The sequence below is a fragment of the Aulostomus chinensis genome, chromosome 19, assembly GCF_037954235.1.
Source record: "Aulostomus chinensis isolate RoL2024-O1b breed Wild chromosome 19, RoL_Achi_v1.0, whole genome shotgun sequence".
In the NCBI taxonomy this organism is placed as follows: domain Eukaryota; kingdom Metazoa; phylum Chordata; class Actinopteri; order Syngnathiformes; family Aulostomidae; genus Aulostomus; species Aulostomus chinensis.
This window is the reverse complement of record NC_141338.1, coordinates 3944728-3963883: the sequence shown is the minus strand read 5'-3', so window position 1 is coordinate 3963883 and position 19156 is coordinate 3944728. Positions and strand designations below refer to the sequence as shown.

The following is a 19156-nucleotide window of genomic DNA, read 5'->3' as shown; positions in this document are numbered from 1 at the left end:
CATGCCAGTGTTGCTGACAGCCTTCCTGACATGGAGACTAGTTATTAGTATCTCATTTGCACAGAAGATTAAATCAGAGGTATGTGTGTTAGCTGAGTATGAGTAGAACGCCTCCAGTACAATGCCAGCTGCCAATCTCCCTTAAGATTCTGGTCCCATGATTAGATTCTTTTAACTCGGATGTAAAATAAACTCAGCTTTCCTGGATGTAATAGCGTGCTCCCTTTTTCACTGGTCAAATTCCGAAGCCCTTTTTTTTGTAATTTCATCCACGGCATCATCTGGAAGAATCCGAGCTGATTCTTCAGTGAAATTCGACACTGTCACACTGCTGAAACATCCTCTGAACAGAGAATATTAACCCTGCTGACGTCAGGTCCTCACCGAAGAGAACTGGCTGTTATTGGAGCTGTTTTTGTTGTTGCAGTGGCAGGGATCTCGCTCCCTGACGTCACCCACGTGTTTCACTCTAGAGATCATGGCAAAGCGCTCTAGAGCTGGTTTCCTGGAGACCACAGCCAGTAAATCTGATGTTGTTTTCCCCTGGTGAATGGACAAAACACGCGGCGGTTATAAGATCATGTTTACTGTCAGTAGCGTAATGCGATATTAAACAAAATACACGCCAGTTACTCACAGTTGCGTTTTAGATTTGTGATAAACCTCTCTGTGTTTGTGTTCCACAATCAGCACGCGATTCCTGACCTGAAACTGCCCATATGCGAGGCGGCGTGAGGTAAAACAACAAGGTGTTGAATATTTCATTGTTACTGGATCAGGCTGTGTCATGATAAAGCCCCGGAGAAAAGGCCAAAGATCAAATCAGCCTGAGGTCTTATCGTCATGTAAACATTCTCCTTCCTCTTCCCCGAGGCACCAGAGATACAGCTTGGATCAACCAAATTCTGTCTTATCAGATTGGGCTTTTGTAAGACATCCGAAGCTTCTGCGGATCACTGGGACAATGAGACAGGAACTACCGCTCCCCTGGAGGAGGGAAGAGAAAATCACAGGATATTAAAAAGAGGTGTTCACATGTTCTTATGTCTTATGTTCATAAAACACTTAAATCTAAAAGATAGAAGGCGAGAGATCTCAGAGATCGCATCCCTCCTAACGTGAAACTTGGCAGGAGAACACGACCTTATCGTATGTTATGTTTCTGTTCATCGCGTGAAGATAACGCACGGTAATTGGGACTTCATAAAAATAAACTCTTTTGTTCCTTCATATAAAAATGTCAGTGCTTTAGAACCAAGACTGAACATTAAAGACATGATGAAAGATAATTTTTAAAATATTTCCAGACTGGATGTCAGACAGAGGAAACAGGAAGAAGAGCAAAACTAAAATACATAAAATAGATTAAAAAAAAAAAAAACTGCAACAGAGAGCAAATACAAAGCTGAGTGAAGGCTAAATGAATCAATTGAAGTTTATTCCATCCTGTCACCACTAGTTGGCGCTATGGCTGACTTAAATTCAGCTTTTAGATTTCTTCAGACCTGGACGCTCATCAAATGTGTGAAGCTTTGAAACGATGAGACAATATGGGGTCCAGATGCTACAGATTAGTGTCTTTTTGCAAAAAATCCAAATTAGCCACCTCGCTACGGTAACGCTCTTCAACGGAAATCGGTGGTCTTCTCAGTAACCCTTCACCAAGTTCTAAAACCATTTCTGACCAAATTTGAAGTGAATGCAGTGGAGCCACTCGGAGGAAGATATCAAAGTGTTAAAACAAAAAGTAAGTTCCCGCTGCCACCAGCAGGGGTGCTATTGCAAATTCTTCCTTGGTCGCTACCTCACCCCTCTATTAAATCTGTTGAAAACTGGCATTATGGAGTTGTGTAACGCTACCAGCGAAGCTCCTTCATGTTAGCATAAACTCAGCAGATCAAAGTCACATCAGTCCAGTTGTGGTTTGAAGACAAAGACATTCTGCCGCATCTTTATAAAATGAATGAAATTCTAAAATGTGCACAATGAAGATGGAAGCCCTTTGTCCAACTGGCCTCGTCAGAAACCAGGAAGGCTGCAACAACGACAAGCCAAGCGTTATCTTTGTATTGTGAGAAATAACATCCAGTGATAACAGTAACAGCGGGGCACTGAGTGGTAGGGCAAATAACAAGTTGAGAAAGTGCAGCCGAAGTCTGACTCTTATCAGTCCAAACCAATAACACAAGTTGCATTACTGAGCCTCTCTGGACTGGACTCAAACTCTCAAGAGCTCCAAGACGTGATTGATGGGCTGGCTGATGTTGTCTTGAGATGTGGACTCTGTTCCAGCCGTGGTCTCCCTGCGTAGTCAAGATCTAACGCGTACTTGTCAGATAGGAGCTTGGTCTGTGGCCCTATCCTTCACTTCAGTTTGGGAAGACCACCATTTTCCAAAGTAAGGAAGGAAATATTGTAGCTCGGGTTTAAAGCAAACTTGTCATGACAATGAGAGTAGTGTATGCATGGCATAGTAAAGTCCTCAGATAGAGACCCTGGTTCCTTCTCCTTCCAAACTATTTGACAGAACGCCTTTTTCTTCCAGGACAGAATGACCCAGAGGTAGAGTGGCCGTCCAGCAACTGAAGGGTGGCTGGTTCAATCCTCACTTCCCCTGGTGGCCATATTAAAGTATCCTTGAGCAAGATACTGAACCCCTAATTGCTTTTGATGATCCTGCGACAGACTGGCGACCCGTCCAGGGTGAACCCCGCCTCTGACCCAATGTCAGCTGGGACAGGCTCCACCCCCCCCCCCCCCCCTTAACAGATAAGCGGTATAGAAAATGGATGGATGGATGATGGCCTTTTTCTTCCAGTTACAGCTTTGGAATGCCAAGAGGGAATTTCTCCAAACTGGACATCGAAATGTCCACTGAGACTCCAGAATGAACGGGAAAAAATTTTGGTGGTCAAACGTCAAGGTCACTGTGACAGGCTCTCATCATGGTTGCCTACGGCCATCAATGAGGTTCATAGTTACTGCATGGACAGGCCGCTTCTGATTAAGTATGATTGCGTTATCATGTTTGCAACAGGACCGAACACGATTCTCCCTTTGCAAAATCTGGCTTCTTAAACTACACAAATGCACAGCTGACTCAGGTTAAGAAAAGTCAGTTAACTGTAACAGTCTGTTGTTTGCAAACAGCATCAAAAAGTGCTGCTTCCTGCTGACTCCCAAGACTCTCAGACCAAGTGTTGGGATTGAGAATAACATGGCGAGATAATTACTATTGTTGGATGGAGTGCTGTACAATTTAGTGCTCCACCAGGCTGGAGCCCCGCCCCTTTGCCGTGGGAGGCGGACGTGTTAGCAAGGAGGCTTAAGTCCAGGAATATTAGTGTCAGTTGTACTGCACCTTATTTGGTTTTCATATCTTGTGGTTTAATGCGGGGTTGAATCCATGTCAGAGGTGTTCTCTCTGTTTCCGCCCTGAGGATGAATTCTAAAGTTAAGCAGCACTCCAGGTAAGTTGAACCATGAGAGATCAAGGAGCCAAGGTACAAGCCAATCAGGGTGGAATCAGAATGTCCTCATAAATCACAAGATGAAACCCTCAGCTGAGCTCATGAAAATAGAAGATAAGGAGGCTTGGAACTCAGAGTATGCAATCCCTCTCAAACTTGAAAGATACGCTCAAAGCTGAGCCCTGGTAAAGGTCAGTCCCTGGAGGAAAACAATGCCAGGGTAGGCGAGCTAATAATCCAAAAAGAAAAACTTACACTGAGCTTGAAGCGCTGTATTTGTACACACAGAGACTTCAGTTACTATTAGAAAGTTTCCGGGGTTGTTGGGATGATTTAAGAGAAAACAGAGGTTATATGAGGCGAGGTCAATGATGTAACAGAAATAATGAATCCCATCATGAAGGTGGATCATGAAGTAGACGCTCGGTGGGGGGCCGCCTTCTCCCATTGAGAGAAAATTACTGATGTCCTTCCATCCTCTCGTTCGCGTCTGTCTAGTACAATCAGCACTGTTAACTGTGTGAGCTGAGGTCAGCGGGGTGATGCAAAGATAGATGTTTGTTATAGAGAAAGCTGCATAATCAAGACCTCCTCCTGCTATTCAGGAGCTGTGAGAACGGGGAGCCGCTGTGACAGCGTCTAATGTAGGATGCTTTTGTTTTCTATGAATCGTGTTTTGATGCTGTCATGATGGTGACTGTCCTTCTCTCCTTCCAGGGACAGATGGAGGCCCATGTAATGCTGCTACAAGGCATCGCTCCAGGCATCGCAGAGGTTTATGTGGTTCTGCAAGGTTCCAGACTTACGCATGTGACAGCAGCAAGAAGAGGAGACGATGAACTCCAGCTCTTCTTCATAGTTCCTGGTAGGTCTATCGCTCGTCCCCTAAAAACCCCCGGGGCTTCTTACAGAATATTCCCTTCATACCTCAGTTTATGAGCCACAGAGCGAAGCCCGGCGGATGACACGCCTGCATCACATTAGAGTTCACAAAAACGATACAGTAAAATGGCTCGATCTTCAATATGGACGTGGTCCAGGAGCAGAACTGTTCTTGCTTTAAGCCCTGTGTCCTTGCAAGTCTTTGTTTGGCTCCCTCCTAACCTCTGTCATGGGCTACCCTCATTCCAACAGGTCACGACCTTGAGGAAGTCGTCTCTGTCACGTCCTACTTTATTGCCGAAGATGAAGTCAAGCCATGTGGGGTTGAATCATCTCTTGAATACATCAGGGACGTCACCCAGGAGGCAGCAGAGTACCTGACCACAAACAGGAACCAGCTCGGCCCCTGGAGTCACCTTGAAGTCCTGAAGAGGTTCTCCACGTCGACACAGGGATGCCATGAGTTCTCTGCTGGACAGCAGGACTGTTATGAAGGGGATGATGAGCTGAGACAAAGCGCCGTTTGGAAGGCTGATCTCAGGCAGCTGGATGAGAAGATCACGCAGGCCCTGGCCAACATGGAGCTCCCTCAGCAGTGGAGGAGCACTGACCAGCCGTCCAGACAGGGTAAGGCTGTCTCTGCTAGAGGTCACTGATGCTTAAATAAGTGATCGTGTTTATAACTCACTGATTTGAGCTCCATTCATGAAATTTCACCGTCTTCCTTTGTATCGAGACAGAGAACTTGAGAAATGTCAAAAGCTGGACAAAATCCAGTCAGTCCTCATATGTTGATAAGACACAGACTGTCTGATCACATGATGTGCAGGACTGGCCAGCCAGATGGGCAGAGGCTGGCCAGCTCCAAAGACGGAGCAATTACTGCCATTATTCCTTCCAAGTCAGATTAGAGTTCTCTCAAAGACCTCTGTGTCTAACAAGTCAACTCCCACAATACCCCCCTTGCACTTTACACAGAAGTTGGCATCAGATTGTGTGATTTCTCACCTTGGAATGGGGAAAGTCTCTTCTCATTATGTGGAAATGAGGACAAAACTCAAATTATATGTCTTTTCCTCATTATTGTCTCCAGACTAAAAGCTTTCTAGTTTGGAAAAGTTCAGTGCAAAGTTGATATAGTTTGAAAGAGAAAGGAAATGAGACCAAAGATTGACTTGAGCTTACAACAAACTCAGATCTCTAAACGAGCGTCCCCCATCACAGCAGTGCATGTGCGAGGCTGGCGTAGAAAAGGCAAATATCTATGCAAAACCCAGGTGCGGTTCAAATGTCCCTGAGCCCCCCTGTGCACTGTTTACTGGTCTCTGTGACAATGATATTCTTGTTTGCTGAGCTTTGCATGAAGAGCATGTTCAGTATTCACTACTGGGGCTCTTGGAACTGGGTCACTGGTGCCATTGTGGAGGTGACGGGGTGTTTCATTTCATCTCAGGGCTCCAGCGACTCACTGGGGGGAAAACAGAAAATAAGACTTGTAATACAATGACAGCCTTCAGCCTCTCATCCACACGAACGGCTCTTCTATTAAAAAGGCTTTGATTTGTCCTGTGAGTGCCTTTCAAAGTAATTAATGTCGTGTAGAATCTGCTCACTTGGTTCATACCTGATATTTTAGTGCACATGAGACAACTGTGCAGTCAAGTATCCTGTTCTTCCAGGTTCTAATTTTATTGGCACAGTGCAAATGTACATTCCTATCTGCACGATGCGCTGCAGGCACGATACGCGCCGTACATACTGTGTACATGTACACCTTCATCGTGTGAGAATGTGTTGACTATGGTGATGAGTTTGAAGGTTGGCTGTTGTGCACAGACCTCTTTGATTCTGTCCCAGAGTGCCTCTGTAAGTTCCCAGTTCTCAAAAGTACCCAAATATCATCATTTACTCATCGGTTCCGAATTGTTCACTCCATTTGCAAACACGTCCTCCTCTATAATCCACGTCTTCTTTATCCTGTTGTGTGATGAATACTACACAAACACTTTGACTTGAGTTATTATAAAAACACACCCAACGACAGCAGGCCAGCTCGTTCACTGACCAGAGCTCCGCTCCGGATGTTTACATGGTGTGACGTGTAACTTTCAGGGAGTCCTGGACAATGAATAAACTAAGAGGCACATCCAGGAGGAGGAGAGATGAACTTCCTCTTGTTTCAAGACACATTTTTCTGTCGTAGAGTGTGATTTTGAAACTGAATTTTTTTTAAAAATTTGTTTTCATGTGAGCCTTGAAAACATGTCACATTTCATCCCTTTCAAGTGAACCCAACGCAGTTTTTTTTTTTTTTTAAGTGGACCCAGAAAGGGACCAACAGAAAAGAGACTTGTTTTTGTTCAGATTCACACTGCCAGGTCATTTGAAAGTGGACTCTTTGTGGCCCGCTTCATCCAGGAGGCAGCGAACGTGCTGCCACAGGTAACAATTCTCTAAATAACTGAAACTACAAGAGGAACCCGAAGTAAACTGAATCGACTGTTAGCGTTTAACCGACTGACACTCTTCCTCTCTGTTTCTAGCCACTGACGCTCAGCCCACTGAAACCCTCCTGCATATTGCGGCGCGTCTAGGTTTGGTCCATCTTGCCCGTTTCTTAATTCACCAGCCAAGAGGTCAAAGGTCACTGACCTTACCTAACCAAGAGGGTGAGACACCTGTCCAGCTGGCCCAGAGGGATGGAGAACATGCGGTGTTCAGGTTGCTGGCAGAGTAAGAAGATGATTTCATCTGTTGTCCAATATGATGCAAAATAATTAGTGAGGACGTAACTGAAATACCCAGTTTATTTACACAGTTTAGAGGAATCACTGCAGCCACTGGTTTAGTGATGTTATTAGGTGCTATGAAACACCGCAAAAGACACAATGCACTTAACAATATTTCTATTATAACACAAAAGGAAAGGACGACACGGCAACAAGCGTGACCTGAGGAAACAGCTGGTAGAGTCGGAATATTCCTGAAAGCTGAAGACAGTTTTGGATTGGCGAACATTGATTGCACGAAGGAAAATTAAGAAGTTAAGAGTTATTGTTAAAAACTGGCATGACTTTTTTTGTTGTTGTTGTTGTAACAGAGAAAATAGAGTCCTAAAAAAGGACTGTTGGCTACCCGGTACTGAATAGTGGTATAAATGTGAACCCAACCCTAATAATGATGGCTGAAGCACGAGGGAGGAGAGCTTCGGTCCTCATTAAACTCAGTCCGTGTGCCCTCACATCCTATAATCTTAAATCTAATTGTGGTGCTTGGTTCTTTTTGACTTATCAGTCCTCCAGGTCCAGTATCCGGCCCTGTTCCGGGTGTATGGTGTGTGTGGTCTGACAGCTCCCACATGCTGAGGTTTTGTCCCGGGACAGACTCAGCGACTCTGACTGCACGGCGAGCTCCTGGCAGCTGCCCCCAGGACCACATCATGGTCCTCCGAGACAGACTGGGAGACCACAACGTCCTCAAACTGGTGAGAACAAACCGGCGAACACCTTTATTTCAAATCCTCTGGAGACTCACCTACTGCTCAGTGAAGGAAAGAAACAGTAAATGAATATTCCCACGCACCTCTGTGGTCATGTGACGTTGCAGTCAAGATAAGGTCTTGAGTAAACAGTGAGCCCTCGACTACACACCCTCTAACACGAAGGCATTCTGATAAGTGCTGAGCCAGTCAAAGCACCAGCATGTAGGATGTAATATTTTAAGATTACAGATTGCTACCAGCTGAATGCCCCCCCCCCGTGTTGAAAAGAGAACTTTGTTTATTTATTTTTCAACCTGTATCCTTCTTTCCTACCTTTTCAGTAGAAGTGGGAGATCAAAATAAACCGTTTTTGAAATCGCTCCAGTGGGGAGCAGGGTCAGAGCTGCCTGCAGCCCCAGAGCAGCTGTAATTTAGCCGCTGGCTACCGTCAGGTCACACCTACTAACAGCGTGTTTTGTCACACTGACGGACTCAAATTGTTGTTCCAATTGTGCAACAACATAAACGCTCGTTTCCATCACTCACTCTCACAAAAAAAGTTAGAAAAGTCCAGGTCCAGTCCTCCTTTCCTGAGCAGAATTTGCATCAATGCAGAGTTTGGAGTTTCAGGTGATAATAAAATAACACTAGAAATGATCTGTTCCTGCACCGGTGCTTGAACAATAACACTGCAGCTATTACAGGCTACTAAGACATGTCTGATTGTATGAACAGTTTTGGAATGTTGTTATTATGTTGTCATTCTCTTTGTAGCTGTCATGTTTTATTAGTATTATCAGATTTACCGTGTGACTGTTAAGGTGTCTTTGTTCCAGATCCAGGTGCTTCGGGCTGATCGTGAGGTAGATGAAGAGCAAACTAGTGATGAAGGTAAGGATTCTGAGTGTGGTTGACTGAGTAGCTGTGGTTATCAGCCAAGTTTGTTTATCGGTGAGTCACAAATGTGTAAAGTACCCGGGACTATGAACAAGTACCAGCAGGTACCACGACCAGTAGCTTCCCTGTTCATTTCTGAGTTTGTTTATGCCCAGGGAGAGAGAGAGAGAGGGAGAGAGAGAGAGAGGGAGAGAGTGAGAGAGAGAGAGAGAGAGAGAGGGCGCCAAACACGTGCATCATGTGTTTTCTCTCTCCTGGGCTACACGTTACCTGTCACATGGACGCACCAGCTGTGTAACACAAGCTGAGAAAAACAAAACAATACACACACTCGCACAAACACACTCGCGCGTATGCACACACACACATTCTGAAGTGCACAGGGATTCATGCTGAAAGGATTAGTGGATTATACTTGACAGAAAATTATTGGGAATATTTGTTTATAGAGCAAACATTCGTGCCCCAAATGCTTCTCTTCTGTTTCTTATTACTCTGAGTTGAGACTCTTTGAGTCTCGGGCTGTTGGTCAGGTCACTTTTGACTCAGGGAGTTTAGGCCTCACCCATCAACGTTCCTATACGCACCTTTGTACTTGCTCTTTATCAGACTTTTTTAAAGCAAGTTCAGCCTTTAGGGCGAGACTAAACTTGTTTCTGTCGTCAGTCGTCTGCCCCTAACTACCAAGACTTGCGAAAACGTTATTGTTACAAGATGTAAACAAAAAAGTTCTATCGTGCGTGAGAACTTTTCGTGAATGAGGCTCTTGTCTGAGATCTAATTCATAGTGGAATCTTTCTTTCCGGAGCTCTGTGGCACAGCAGCTCATTCTTCCCGAGAGAAAACTTCAGGTGCCTTTTTTTTTTTTTTTTTTTCTTCTTCGTGGAGTAACATGATGCAACTACATCGAGAGAAAGATCTGAAACGCTGCTGCTACATCTTCTCTATTTACACATTTGCACACTTTCACACCCACGATCTGGAGTCACTGTTTGGTAACCATAGCGATGGCACTGTTGACTAATAAAGGAGAGAAGGAAGTGTACCTGGGTATTGACCTTAACCCCGGCTGGACTAAAGCTGCCGCCCATTAATCCTCTCGAAATAACAACTTCACAGTAGGGAGGATGTGCTCTTCCTCTGGACCTGCTGCTGCCGCCGCCACTGCCTTGGATCAGCACGTCTCATTGGCTAACGTTCCATTCCTGAGTAGTGGAGTGAGGAGTTGATGTTGTGCTGTCCACACGGCTCTGCTCAGGAGGAGGAGGAGGGGGACGAGAAGGAGGATATTAGTGTGTCATGCATCAACTTCTGAGTAAATGTTTTTATTTTGCACAGGAGTTAGCAAGAAGCTGCAAGTAGACGAGCACATGCTGGTTGACTGTGTGAGTACACACAGATGGGAGTCGGGAAGGAGTGAGAACATGCTGCTGTTATTTATATCTAAAGCTCCTGCAACTTTGTGTTTGTTTTCAAGTAAACAAGAATTGAATTTTCCTTTTCTGTGTGGTTTGTTTAAAGGTTTTTGAAGAACAGCTTTTTCTCTCTTTGGATGAAGATGAAGAAGAATCCCCGTCCTCGTTATCTGGTAACGCTTTAATTTATCTTTCATTTCTCTTCTCTTCTTATTTCTGTCTATTAATCATTTAGGTTTTGTAAACACAAGCTATTAACATTACATATGGTTTCCATTAAAATATTTATGGCAATAATACATAAATGCTGAATGGATAATCCATTTAAAAACACAATAACATATTTGTGGCTACTGCAAAGGGTGTGGGAACAACGGGGGGAAAAAGTTGGTTGACTTGAATCCTTTTTTCTTGCGGCGTTGGCACAAAATGCCGAGCTCTGTTTTGAATCATTATTCTAGGAAATCAATACTGCTTCACAGGCACGGATGCAGTACTGTTTGAGTTTCAGGAGCAGTTTTCTCTGATTAAAGGGTTAGATGGATTATTAAAGCCTGTCTGTAAGCGGTGCAGGTCTGGTTGGCCTCCACAACGATGCAGTTCAGCCCAGGAATCCGCTCCGTCACCGGGACAAAGACAGGAATGGGGTCAGACTTGTTCCTCTCAAACTGTCTGAGCTCAGAGATGCCCCCTCTGGCCTGTCGCCCTGTCACCCCCTCCCCCCGTCTCCCCTGGGTCGGAAAGTGGAGCGTTCTACGAGAAGGGTGATATTAACAAAGTGTTTAAAAAAAGCTGATATTTTGGGCGAGGTAGGGAGCAGCTGACCTGCTTGTAAACCTTGGAGGAGGATGCTGAAATGTTTAAGGTGTTGCCCCAGTTACTTTGAATGCTAATTTCCTGTATGTTGTTGTGGAAGAATGAAATTGTAAACTGAAGAGAGGGAGAAGCTGCTGAGATGAGCCTGTGAAGTGGGTGGTAGTTGACCCGCCAAAGCCTCTCCGCTGATCTCTCGTGCATCGCTCAACAAGTCACTGTTGATGGATGCTGAATGCTTTTATTGTGAAGGCAATTCCTCGAGGCTTCTGTAGTACAAAGTCAACCAGTCCCTCTGATGTTCCAGTGAAAGGTTTCCACTGATGGTTAGTGAAGCTTGTGATATGTAGAGAGGATAATTTAGGCGTATTTCAGAATATAATAAGAGAGCTGGCCAGCAGAGATACTGTATCAAGAGAGATAAGCGCTCCAGCATGTACGTCTGAGCTCCATGCTAATGTCTTCACTGTGTGAGAGCAGGGGAGAGGAAATGCCTCTGTGGTGCCCAGGATTTCCCTTAACTGGTGCAGGCACGACTGGCCCAGACATCAAAGTCTGGCTGAAAGTGCTCAGAGTGCTATAAAAATGGCATCTCATCAAGAGAGGTAATTTTCCACATTGTTATACCACAACATCGCCCGACCACTGCACCGTTGTTAAAGGCGCCAGTCAGACAAGAGGCTGTGCTACTTTAGGAGGCTGAGACCCACAGACTTCTAGTTGTCTAGTTAGCTTAGCACAAACAAATGTTTGCGTTAGTTTAATGAAATGACTTGCGGCTAACTAGCATAACCGGTTGTTATGCTGCATTGATGATCATAAAAAGTTGTCTTCCTCTGCACCAGATTTATTTTGGAAAATATTTTTAAAAAAGAGAGAAAAAAAGTGAAAACATCAAGAAATATACAAGTTAAGTGGCCAATGATGTAGTTTGACAGGAACAAAAAAAAAAGCCCCCCGCATTACTTAAATTCATTGGCATAGTTAATAGAAATGAAATAAACAATAAAAAAAAAAAACATAAATCAGGACTGCATATCTTGCAGAGGATTTTTTCCATGTGAAAACAGTCAGAATGAAAAGTAGCCTGGAAGGACATCAGACCAGACCCAGGTGTTGATTATAATCCACGCTCCAGCATCAGAGAACATAAACATCTTACAACAGATGAAGTACATGAAAAAGAGCAGGAGTCAATAATCTGTTTTTTCCTAGAATATTGCACCTGCAGGTAAGGATGAAAAATGGGAGGATTAATGAAAACAAAGGCGTAAAGGTCAAACGGGGAGTAGCTGCACAGAGCTCCATCTTGTTTTCCTTTCTTTGGTCAACATTTAAGCAATGAAAGATCAATGAAGTACTCTGGAACGATCCCAATTTATTAGAATGAAGCAAAACAGAGGGATTATCAGGCTGAAGAAAATATGACTGAAGAGAAATGTTTTTCCTCATTCCTAGTCTCTCTGTTTTGGATTGTCTGGAGTCAGACGCTGACATTTTTTGTCTGGCCGATGTCGGGTTGAGTTACGGTAATCAAAAATGGCCTCTCACCGAATCAAAGATGGTTATCACTGGGCGGAACAAAAAAGTAAATCCCGGTAAATGATTGGATTACTGCACAATCTTAACCTGGGAAGAGGGAGGGGAAGCAAGGTGAAGTAGCAGCTTGAATTACACTGACAATATTCAGTGCTGCAGGGAGGATGTATTTCTCTCAGGCAGAGGTGAGCGTCACCGTGGGCTCCCTCCACCAAAACGCGAGATTTTAGATAGATAGGATTTTATATCATTGCAAAAAAAGAAGAAGAAAGAAATGGCACAAACTCTAAACTACAATAATCTCCACGGGTGCTACAGCAAACTATTATTTGCATCGTCGATTAATCTGCCGTTTATTTTCTCGAGCAATCAGTGAATCACTCGGTTTATAAAATGTCATGAAAATTGACGTCCCAGAGCCCGGTGTGATGTGGTCACACGTTCCCTGTAGTTTATCAGTCTGAAACCCAAAGACTTCCTTTTCTCTCATCCATGACCAGAAAAGTAGCCGATCCTGATGTTTAACTTGAACCGGCAAACGTTTGACATATTTGGCTTGGGGAAAGAAAGAATCGATTATCAAATGAGTTGTTCCTGTAATCAAGCAATCAGCGTCACCGCAATGAAGCCTCCCGCTCACTTCAGCGTGATGAGGTCACGTCTGCGACGACCTCTCGTTTAGCCTCTTGATAACAACCTCTCTGTTTAAGATACATAAAAAGCTTAAGAATCCACAGTTTTGATATTTACTGACATATTTTATGCTGCAGAACAAAACATTAAAATGTCTTGATAACTCGTGTTAATCGCGGTCCTTATTCCAGGCGTTTTGTCAAAACCTCATTAAAAAACACTCAAGACTCAGAGACGAGGGAGCCGCTGCTTCAACAACCCTACTGTTACTTACTTCTTACATACAAAGTACTACTTTATTATCACAGTAAATGGTGACCTCATGGAGTCCAGTGGAGTCCAGTGCCGGTTCTCCCAGCGTGCATCAGACCCTCCCCAGCTCCCCATCATCAACAGCAACGATCACACACAGGTTGTGTATCCTCTCTCTCTAAAAGTATCCTCTCTCTCTAAAACCAGGATTATCATTTAATCTTGTGTTGCTCCTTTTGAGTCCTACTTTTGTCTCTGTGGCTCAGGCGGACGATGGCTGCAGCATCGGTGGAGTGACGAGGGACAGCACTGAGACCGACGGCAGGTTATGGGACACAGAGGATCTCCTGGCTGCCACCGACACTCCTCCACCCCCTCCAGAAGACCTCGACCCATCCCCGGTGCCCTCCTCCACCCCCCTCTCACCCACTGACCAGGCTCTCTCCAGGCTGAACTATTTCAGCACCTCTGACCCAATGAGTCAGACAGACAGTGCGGACACCTGCGACCTGAGGTACGAGATGTTGTAGCACATTCTGTCCCACCCCTCAGCGTGTCTGCGTGTTTAACTGGTCATTCTCCACTCCAGTCCCAGCCTGGTTGCGCTGGAAGTGGACAGCGAGGACGACAGCGTTGAGCCAAAGTTCCCTCTTTCGCTGCCTCCCTCAGATGCTGGGACAAATCAAATCAAAAGGGAAACCGCTGCTCCCTCCCCTGACCTGATGTGCACTCGCAGCCAGTCTGCCTCCTCAGCTTGTGAACCCTCCCCAAAAGTACAATAACATCACACATTCACGCTTGTTCTTAAACCACAACGGAAGTGTCAAAGTTCTGCATCCTGTCTAGGAGCTGGGTGATCTGGGGATACGACTGCGCTCCTATTCCTACTCTTCTCCCAAGATAAGTTTGCGTCCTGCTCGTTTTGCCCGGGACGGCCACACATCAGACATCAGCCCTGGTTAGTAACTCTGCAACACCTCTGCAATGCACACAGCGGTCACCAACATGTCTATTGTGACATTTTCAGTAGATCTTTCACACCAGAAGTGCATTTGGTCAAACACCACCGGCAAGATTCTTTAGCTAATCCTTCATGTCATCAACCGTGACGGAAATAACCACACTGCTGCCCTCTACTGGTGGACGCCCTGTCAGAACGCTAAATGCCATCATGTCTGGGTCCGTTATATTACCGGGTGACAGCTAAAATGAAATGGATGTGAAAAGTGAGTTGAGGTGAACACAGTCTGGTGAGCTTTGCTGTAGCTGCATCCAAATGATCCACTGCCGCCTCCAGTTTAAGTGTCACTGTGATTGAATTGACGTGAAAGGATCGAACTAATGCTGAAATAACAACATCACGATGCTGATTCATGCGAAGTATTGATATGTGCTCTGTCACAACTTTTGATAAGACAGCAAGCGAATAACTTAAATTGTGAATTTTCTGAATGGAGTTTGGATTTGATCAGCTGCAGCAAGTTTGACATGGCCTAGTTTTGTTGTATTCGCTCTTGTATTCTTATACATTTAGTGAGTCAACAGTTTGATTAAAGTAAGTAGATCAAGCCTTTAGTTATGATGTCATAGATGGTCTTGAGTTGGGAAAGGCTGGTACCTACTAACACAAAACTGTCTTCATGAACTAATTTCTCTTTAGTATCACACAAAAACCTTCCCTACAGTTTGTCTGAGGGTTATTAACAACCCTTCAGAGAACCTTTAGGGACTACCTGTTCGCTTGGATGTGTGTTCACCAAAATTCCCCAGCAAATCATCCCAGTTAGCCTCCACCACTGCATGAAAGAGTGACGTAGGTGATAGTTTGTGGTGGAAGTGTGAGCACCCGTGTCCACTGTGTCCTGTAGATGCCGTGCTCCACAGCGTCAGCCACAGCCGATCTCTCCTTCAGGCCCTCTCTCTGTCTAAATCTCTGTCTCTGCTCCACCCTAGTAGTAAGTACTGGACCCCTGCAGCGTTGCACTGCGCTAAGGCATGTTGCTCTCAGAGTCAGTGCTTACGTGTGTGTGTGTGTGTGTTTGTGTGTGGTCGTCAAGGTTATTATTTTTCATTCGTTCAGGCTAACACCCAAGATGGATCAAGGACAAAATAAATAGCTAATGAATAAAAGACTTAAATGTGAATTAAAGCAGTTTTACCTGGTCCAAGATAAACCAGCTGCAACAGAAAGAGGATCCTCAACTTTAGTTTTGACCCAGTGTGCGAGGGCAGGACTCTTCGTCATGACTGCCAACCGCTCTCCCCATTTAAGGGCATTAATCCAACAGGACTGGAAAACACCGGTTCTGTATCCTGCTGAACCTGAAATGAAACCAACTGCAACTTTCCTGATATTTTTGAATGTATTTAGTATGATGGGGCTCTGGAGTGGTAGTATATATATGTACAGTATATGGCCACAAGATATACGCTGTTCGGCTAATTTATCCAAGTGTGGGAACAAGGTAGATATTCTGGCCACAAAATTACCAAACTGTTGGAACAACTTCAATCTCACGGGCATGAATTAATCACGTATGTGGGAACAAGTTATGTCTTGTGGCCTCATATTCACTGGAGTGTGGAAGCGAGTTACACGTCGATCCGCAAATGAGTGAAGGTGTGAACGGGGTTCGTATTGTGGCTCCTGCAGGGCTCCATATGGTTCATGTAGGTCACACAGAAGTATGAAACTCTGCAGAAACAAAGACCCGAAGGCTGTAAACTTGTGAACGGGGAGAACAAGCGAAGCTGTAATAACCTTGACGTGTTTGCATGCGTGTCGCAGCTGATCTGGATGATCTGCCAGCCTTGTAATGAGAATAGGAGCAAATGAAGAAATAAAATACGCCTTAAGGAAATGACAAGATAATTAAATCTGGAGCGATGTGAGGAGCCCTGAGGGTCTGGCTCTTTGTCTGCCTGAGCTACAGCTTCCATACATGTCGTACCTGAGGATCGTCTCTGTCACTCTGTCAGTCAGGCGGCTCAAAGCTCCTCTGGCATGTAACTGAAACCTGCAACGCTTTATGTTCTGCGTGTTCCTCTGACACACTTTAACATCAGTGTCTCATGAATTGAAAAACCCTCCAATCCACTAGAAATACTCTGTCATTTTCCTGTGTTAATTGCTCAACCCTGCGCTTCCTGTCGTGTTTCAAGCATGTTCTCAGGTGATGTCTTGATTTAACGTCTCCTCGTTCTTCGTGTTCGCAGAACAACGGGCCTCCAGTATGTCGGAGCAGACACATGAGAAAAGGTATGGAAACTTTCACATCTGCCTCCCTCATCTGTCAAACGCTGTTAAATCTTCCATCCGCAGGGCTGAGAGCTACATATGTCGGTAACCGTGACTACCAGGTTGCTTGGTGACGGCCCTCTGCCATCGCTTTTGTGCTCGTGTTGCGTAGCTGGTTTTATAACCATTACTGACGTTTTGATCTTGCATTTTTCAAATGACATACAGATTTTATGTGCGAAGCACGATGAATGCACTGGATGTTAGGATTTATATGCAAATGATGGCTCATGGTTTGGACCCTGGAATACATTTACCAACAGTGTTAATGTTTGTATTTCTTTCCACTCTCCCTTCTCTCTCTCCCCCACTCCTTTGTGATCAATGCCAACTTATTTTCCTCCAGCATTTATTTACTTGCCACACTTCATCACCACATTCATAAACCACATTCACCGTTTGCTTCTCCATCACATATTGGCTCTCTGCTTGGCACGTCCCACCACCTCCCCAGCTGCCAGGCCCCCTTCAGCCCATACCGGCTCTCTCCCACAGCGAGCTGCCCAGGGTCATTCAGTCAGGCCTCAGCTCCTCCTGCTATGCAGGCCAGGAGCAAAGCCTCTACCCAGGTGTGCCGTACCCACTGGCACCCCCTTCCTTCTGCTGTGCAGGCCAGAAATGAGGCTACCATGCCTTGCATTGGTCCAAGAAGGGCCTTACCCCCTGGAGCTCTCCTTCACTTAAATGGGTCTCATCCGGGAGTGCCTCCTGCTGTACAGGCCAGGGATGAGGCGTTAACATGCCTAACCACATTCTTGCTCAAGCTTCAGCCTGGTTCATGGTCATGTGTCCAACTGTCCTCGCCAAAATGCTCTGAGCGTCATTGCAGGCAAATGTCCTGAGCATCCTCCCTCTCATCCACACCAAATTTCCCTCCATTTACTCAAGCATTCCCTCCAGCTAACAAGACCGTTGCTCTCAAGGCTCCTCACTGTCATTGACCGTCGAATCCTTAACCCGTGGGTTATTAACACTGGGTTTGGCCAAATTGGCCTTGACGGAGGTTTGCAGTCTTTGAGTGCCCTCTGGTTTGTTGTGTGTGAAGAAACCATGAACTTGGTGGCTCTTGGACAGCATTGAAACAAATGTGTGTCCATGTGTGTGGTGTGTGTTCTTTACAGGGAGATTAGCTTCCGTAAGCGTGCCCAGTCTGCTGATGACGAGGGCAGCTTGGAGCTGGCAGAATCCCTCCAACACCTCACCCTGTCTGAGTTTCTCAAAGAGTATGTGGGGGGCGACCCTGGTTCACCTGTTCAAGCTTCCCTAACTACCCAAACTAACAAATCCTTCAAACGCTACAGGTTATGGCTTGTGTCCCTCTTCTAAGCAGAACTTAAGATGCTCATTTTGCACCAGACGTCTGTCCCTGTTGTTTTGCATGTCTCTTAACATTCCGTGTTCATTGACTTCCACAGCATGCAGGTGCAGAACGAATCCCCCCTATTTTTTTGGCCACATATTCAGTAACTAACAAAATATGTTCTCCCTAGAATGTCAATTTGCGCGCCTCCATGTCTCCACCTCCAACTGCAAACTTTGCACTCCATTGAAATCATATTGTTGAATGAGTTATTTCCCTTTCCGTGGCAAGTAGTTACAGTTTGGACTAACCCACGTCCTGAAGGCGTTAGGCGTTTGTGACAGTTGCTCTTTAATGTCCTGTAGACTCTGCAAGAAGAAATTTGGGATGTCACGACTTAACGCCTTTTCAGTGCTGCGTGTTAAAGACTGTTTGCTCTCCAGAATCGAAGAAGAGGATCTGGATAAGTACAACATCCCAACCAAGGTGGAGTCTGAGAAGTACAAAGTCATTCGCACCTTCAGTTTCCTCAAGAGCAGGATGTCCAGTACTCGCAACAAGACCAAGGTACACGCCAACAGTCTGCTCCTCTCCCCGATGAGAATATTAGAATTGGGATATCGACACTGCTGCCAAATGTCACTCGTGTTATTGAAAGAGCTGTTGTTATTAACAGCTGCCCCATTTGGACAAGTTGATGATTGTATATATGAGCGTGTAACAGTCTGTAGACTGGGACTTTTTATTGTGCTTAACAAACATTGTGGAATCCCATGTCACACAGTACAGTGAGTATATGTATAATTACTTCTTTTTGCCCTTTTAGGAGTATTTTTTTCTTCAGCTGTACAGAAAATGTCCCGTATCATAGCTGAATGTCCTGTACTATATTGATTCCGACCTGTATTTCATATATAATTGATTGGTGGTATTGATTGGTGTATATATATATATGTGTGTGTGTGTGTGTGTGTGTGTGTGTGTGTGTATATATATATATATATATATATATATATATATATATATATATTCACAGATATAAAGATAATAATAATACAAATAAAATACTTCGTAAATGTCTAGTATTGCAGTATTTCAGCTGTCTGGGAGACACAAGCAGGAAATGTTTCTGGGACTAACTCAAGGTCAGAATGACTGCCCAAACATGGTGTCCAG

At 44.8% G+C, this 19156-nt stretch overlaps 1 protein-coding gene across 6 annotated transcripts in view; it reads left to right on the top strand.

Moving 5' to 3' along the window:
• Positions 1–19156, top strand: part of arhgef28a (Rho guanine nucleotide exchange factor (GEF) 28a) — a 46745-nt gene that overhangs the window by 6411 nt on the left and 21178 nt on the right. For 2 of the 6 annotated variants that reach the window (XM_086187249.1, XM_086187248.1), the window contains exons 3-17: positions 4188–4335; positions 4605–4979; positions 6896–7085; positions 7647–7836; positions 8670–8724; positions 10069–10115; positions 10252–10318; positions 13439–13542; positions 13649–13896; positions 13972–14155; positions 14229–14340; positions 15251–15337; positions 16599–16641; positions 17802–17903; positions 18424–18547. In XM_086187249.1, the coding sequence (XP_086043375.1) occupies positions 4188–4335; positions 4605–4979; positions 6896–7085; positions 7647–7836; positions 8670–8724; positions 10069–10115; positions 10252–10318; positions 13439–13542; positions 13649–13896; positions 13972–14155; positions 14229–14340; positions 15251–15337; positions 16599–16641; positions 17802–17903; positions 18424–18547 (2076 nt within the window). The remainder of the gene's footprint in view (positions 1–4187; positions 4336–4604; positions 4980–6895; positions 7086–7646; positions 7837–8669; positions 8725–10068; positions 10116–10251; positions 10319–13438; positions 13543–13648; positions 13897–13971; positions 14156–14228; positions 14341–15250; positions 15338–16598; positions 16642–17801; positions 17904–18423; positions 18548–19156) is intronic. The other 4 variants (XM_086187251.1, XM_086187254.1, XM_086187252.1 and 1 more) reach the window with 3 other exon arrangements.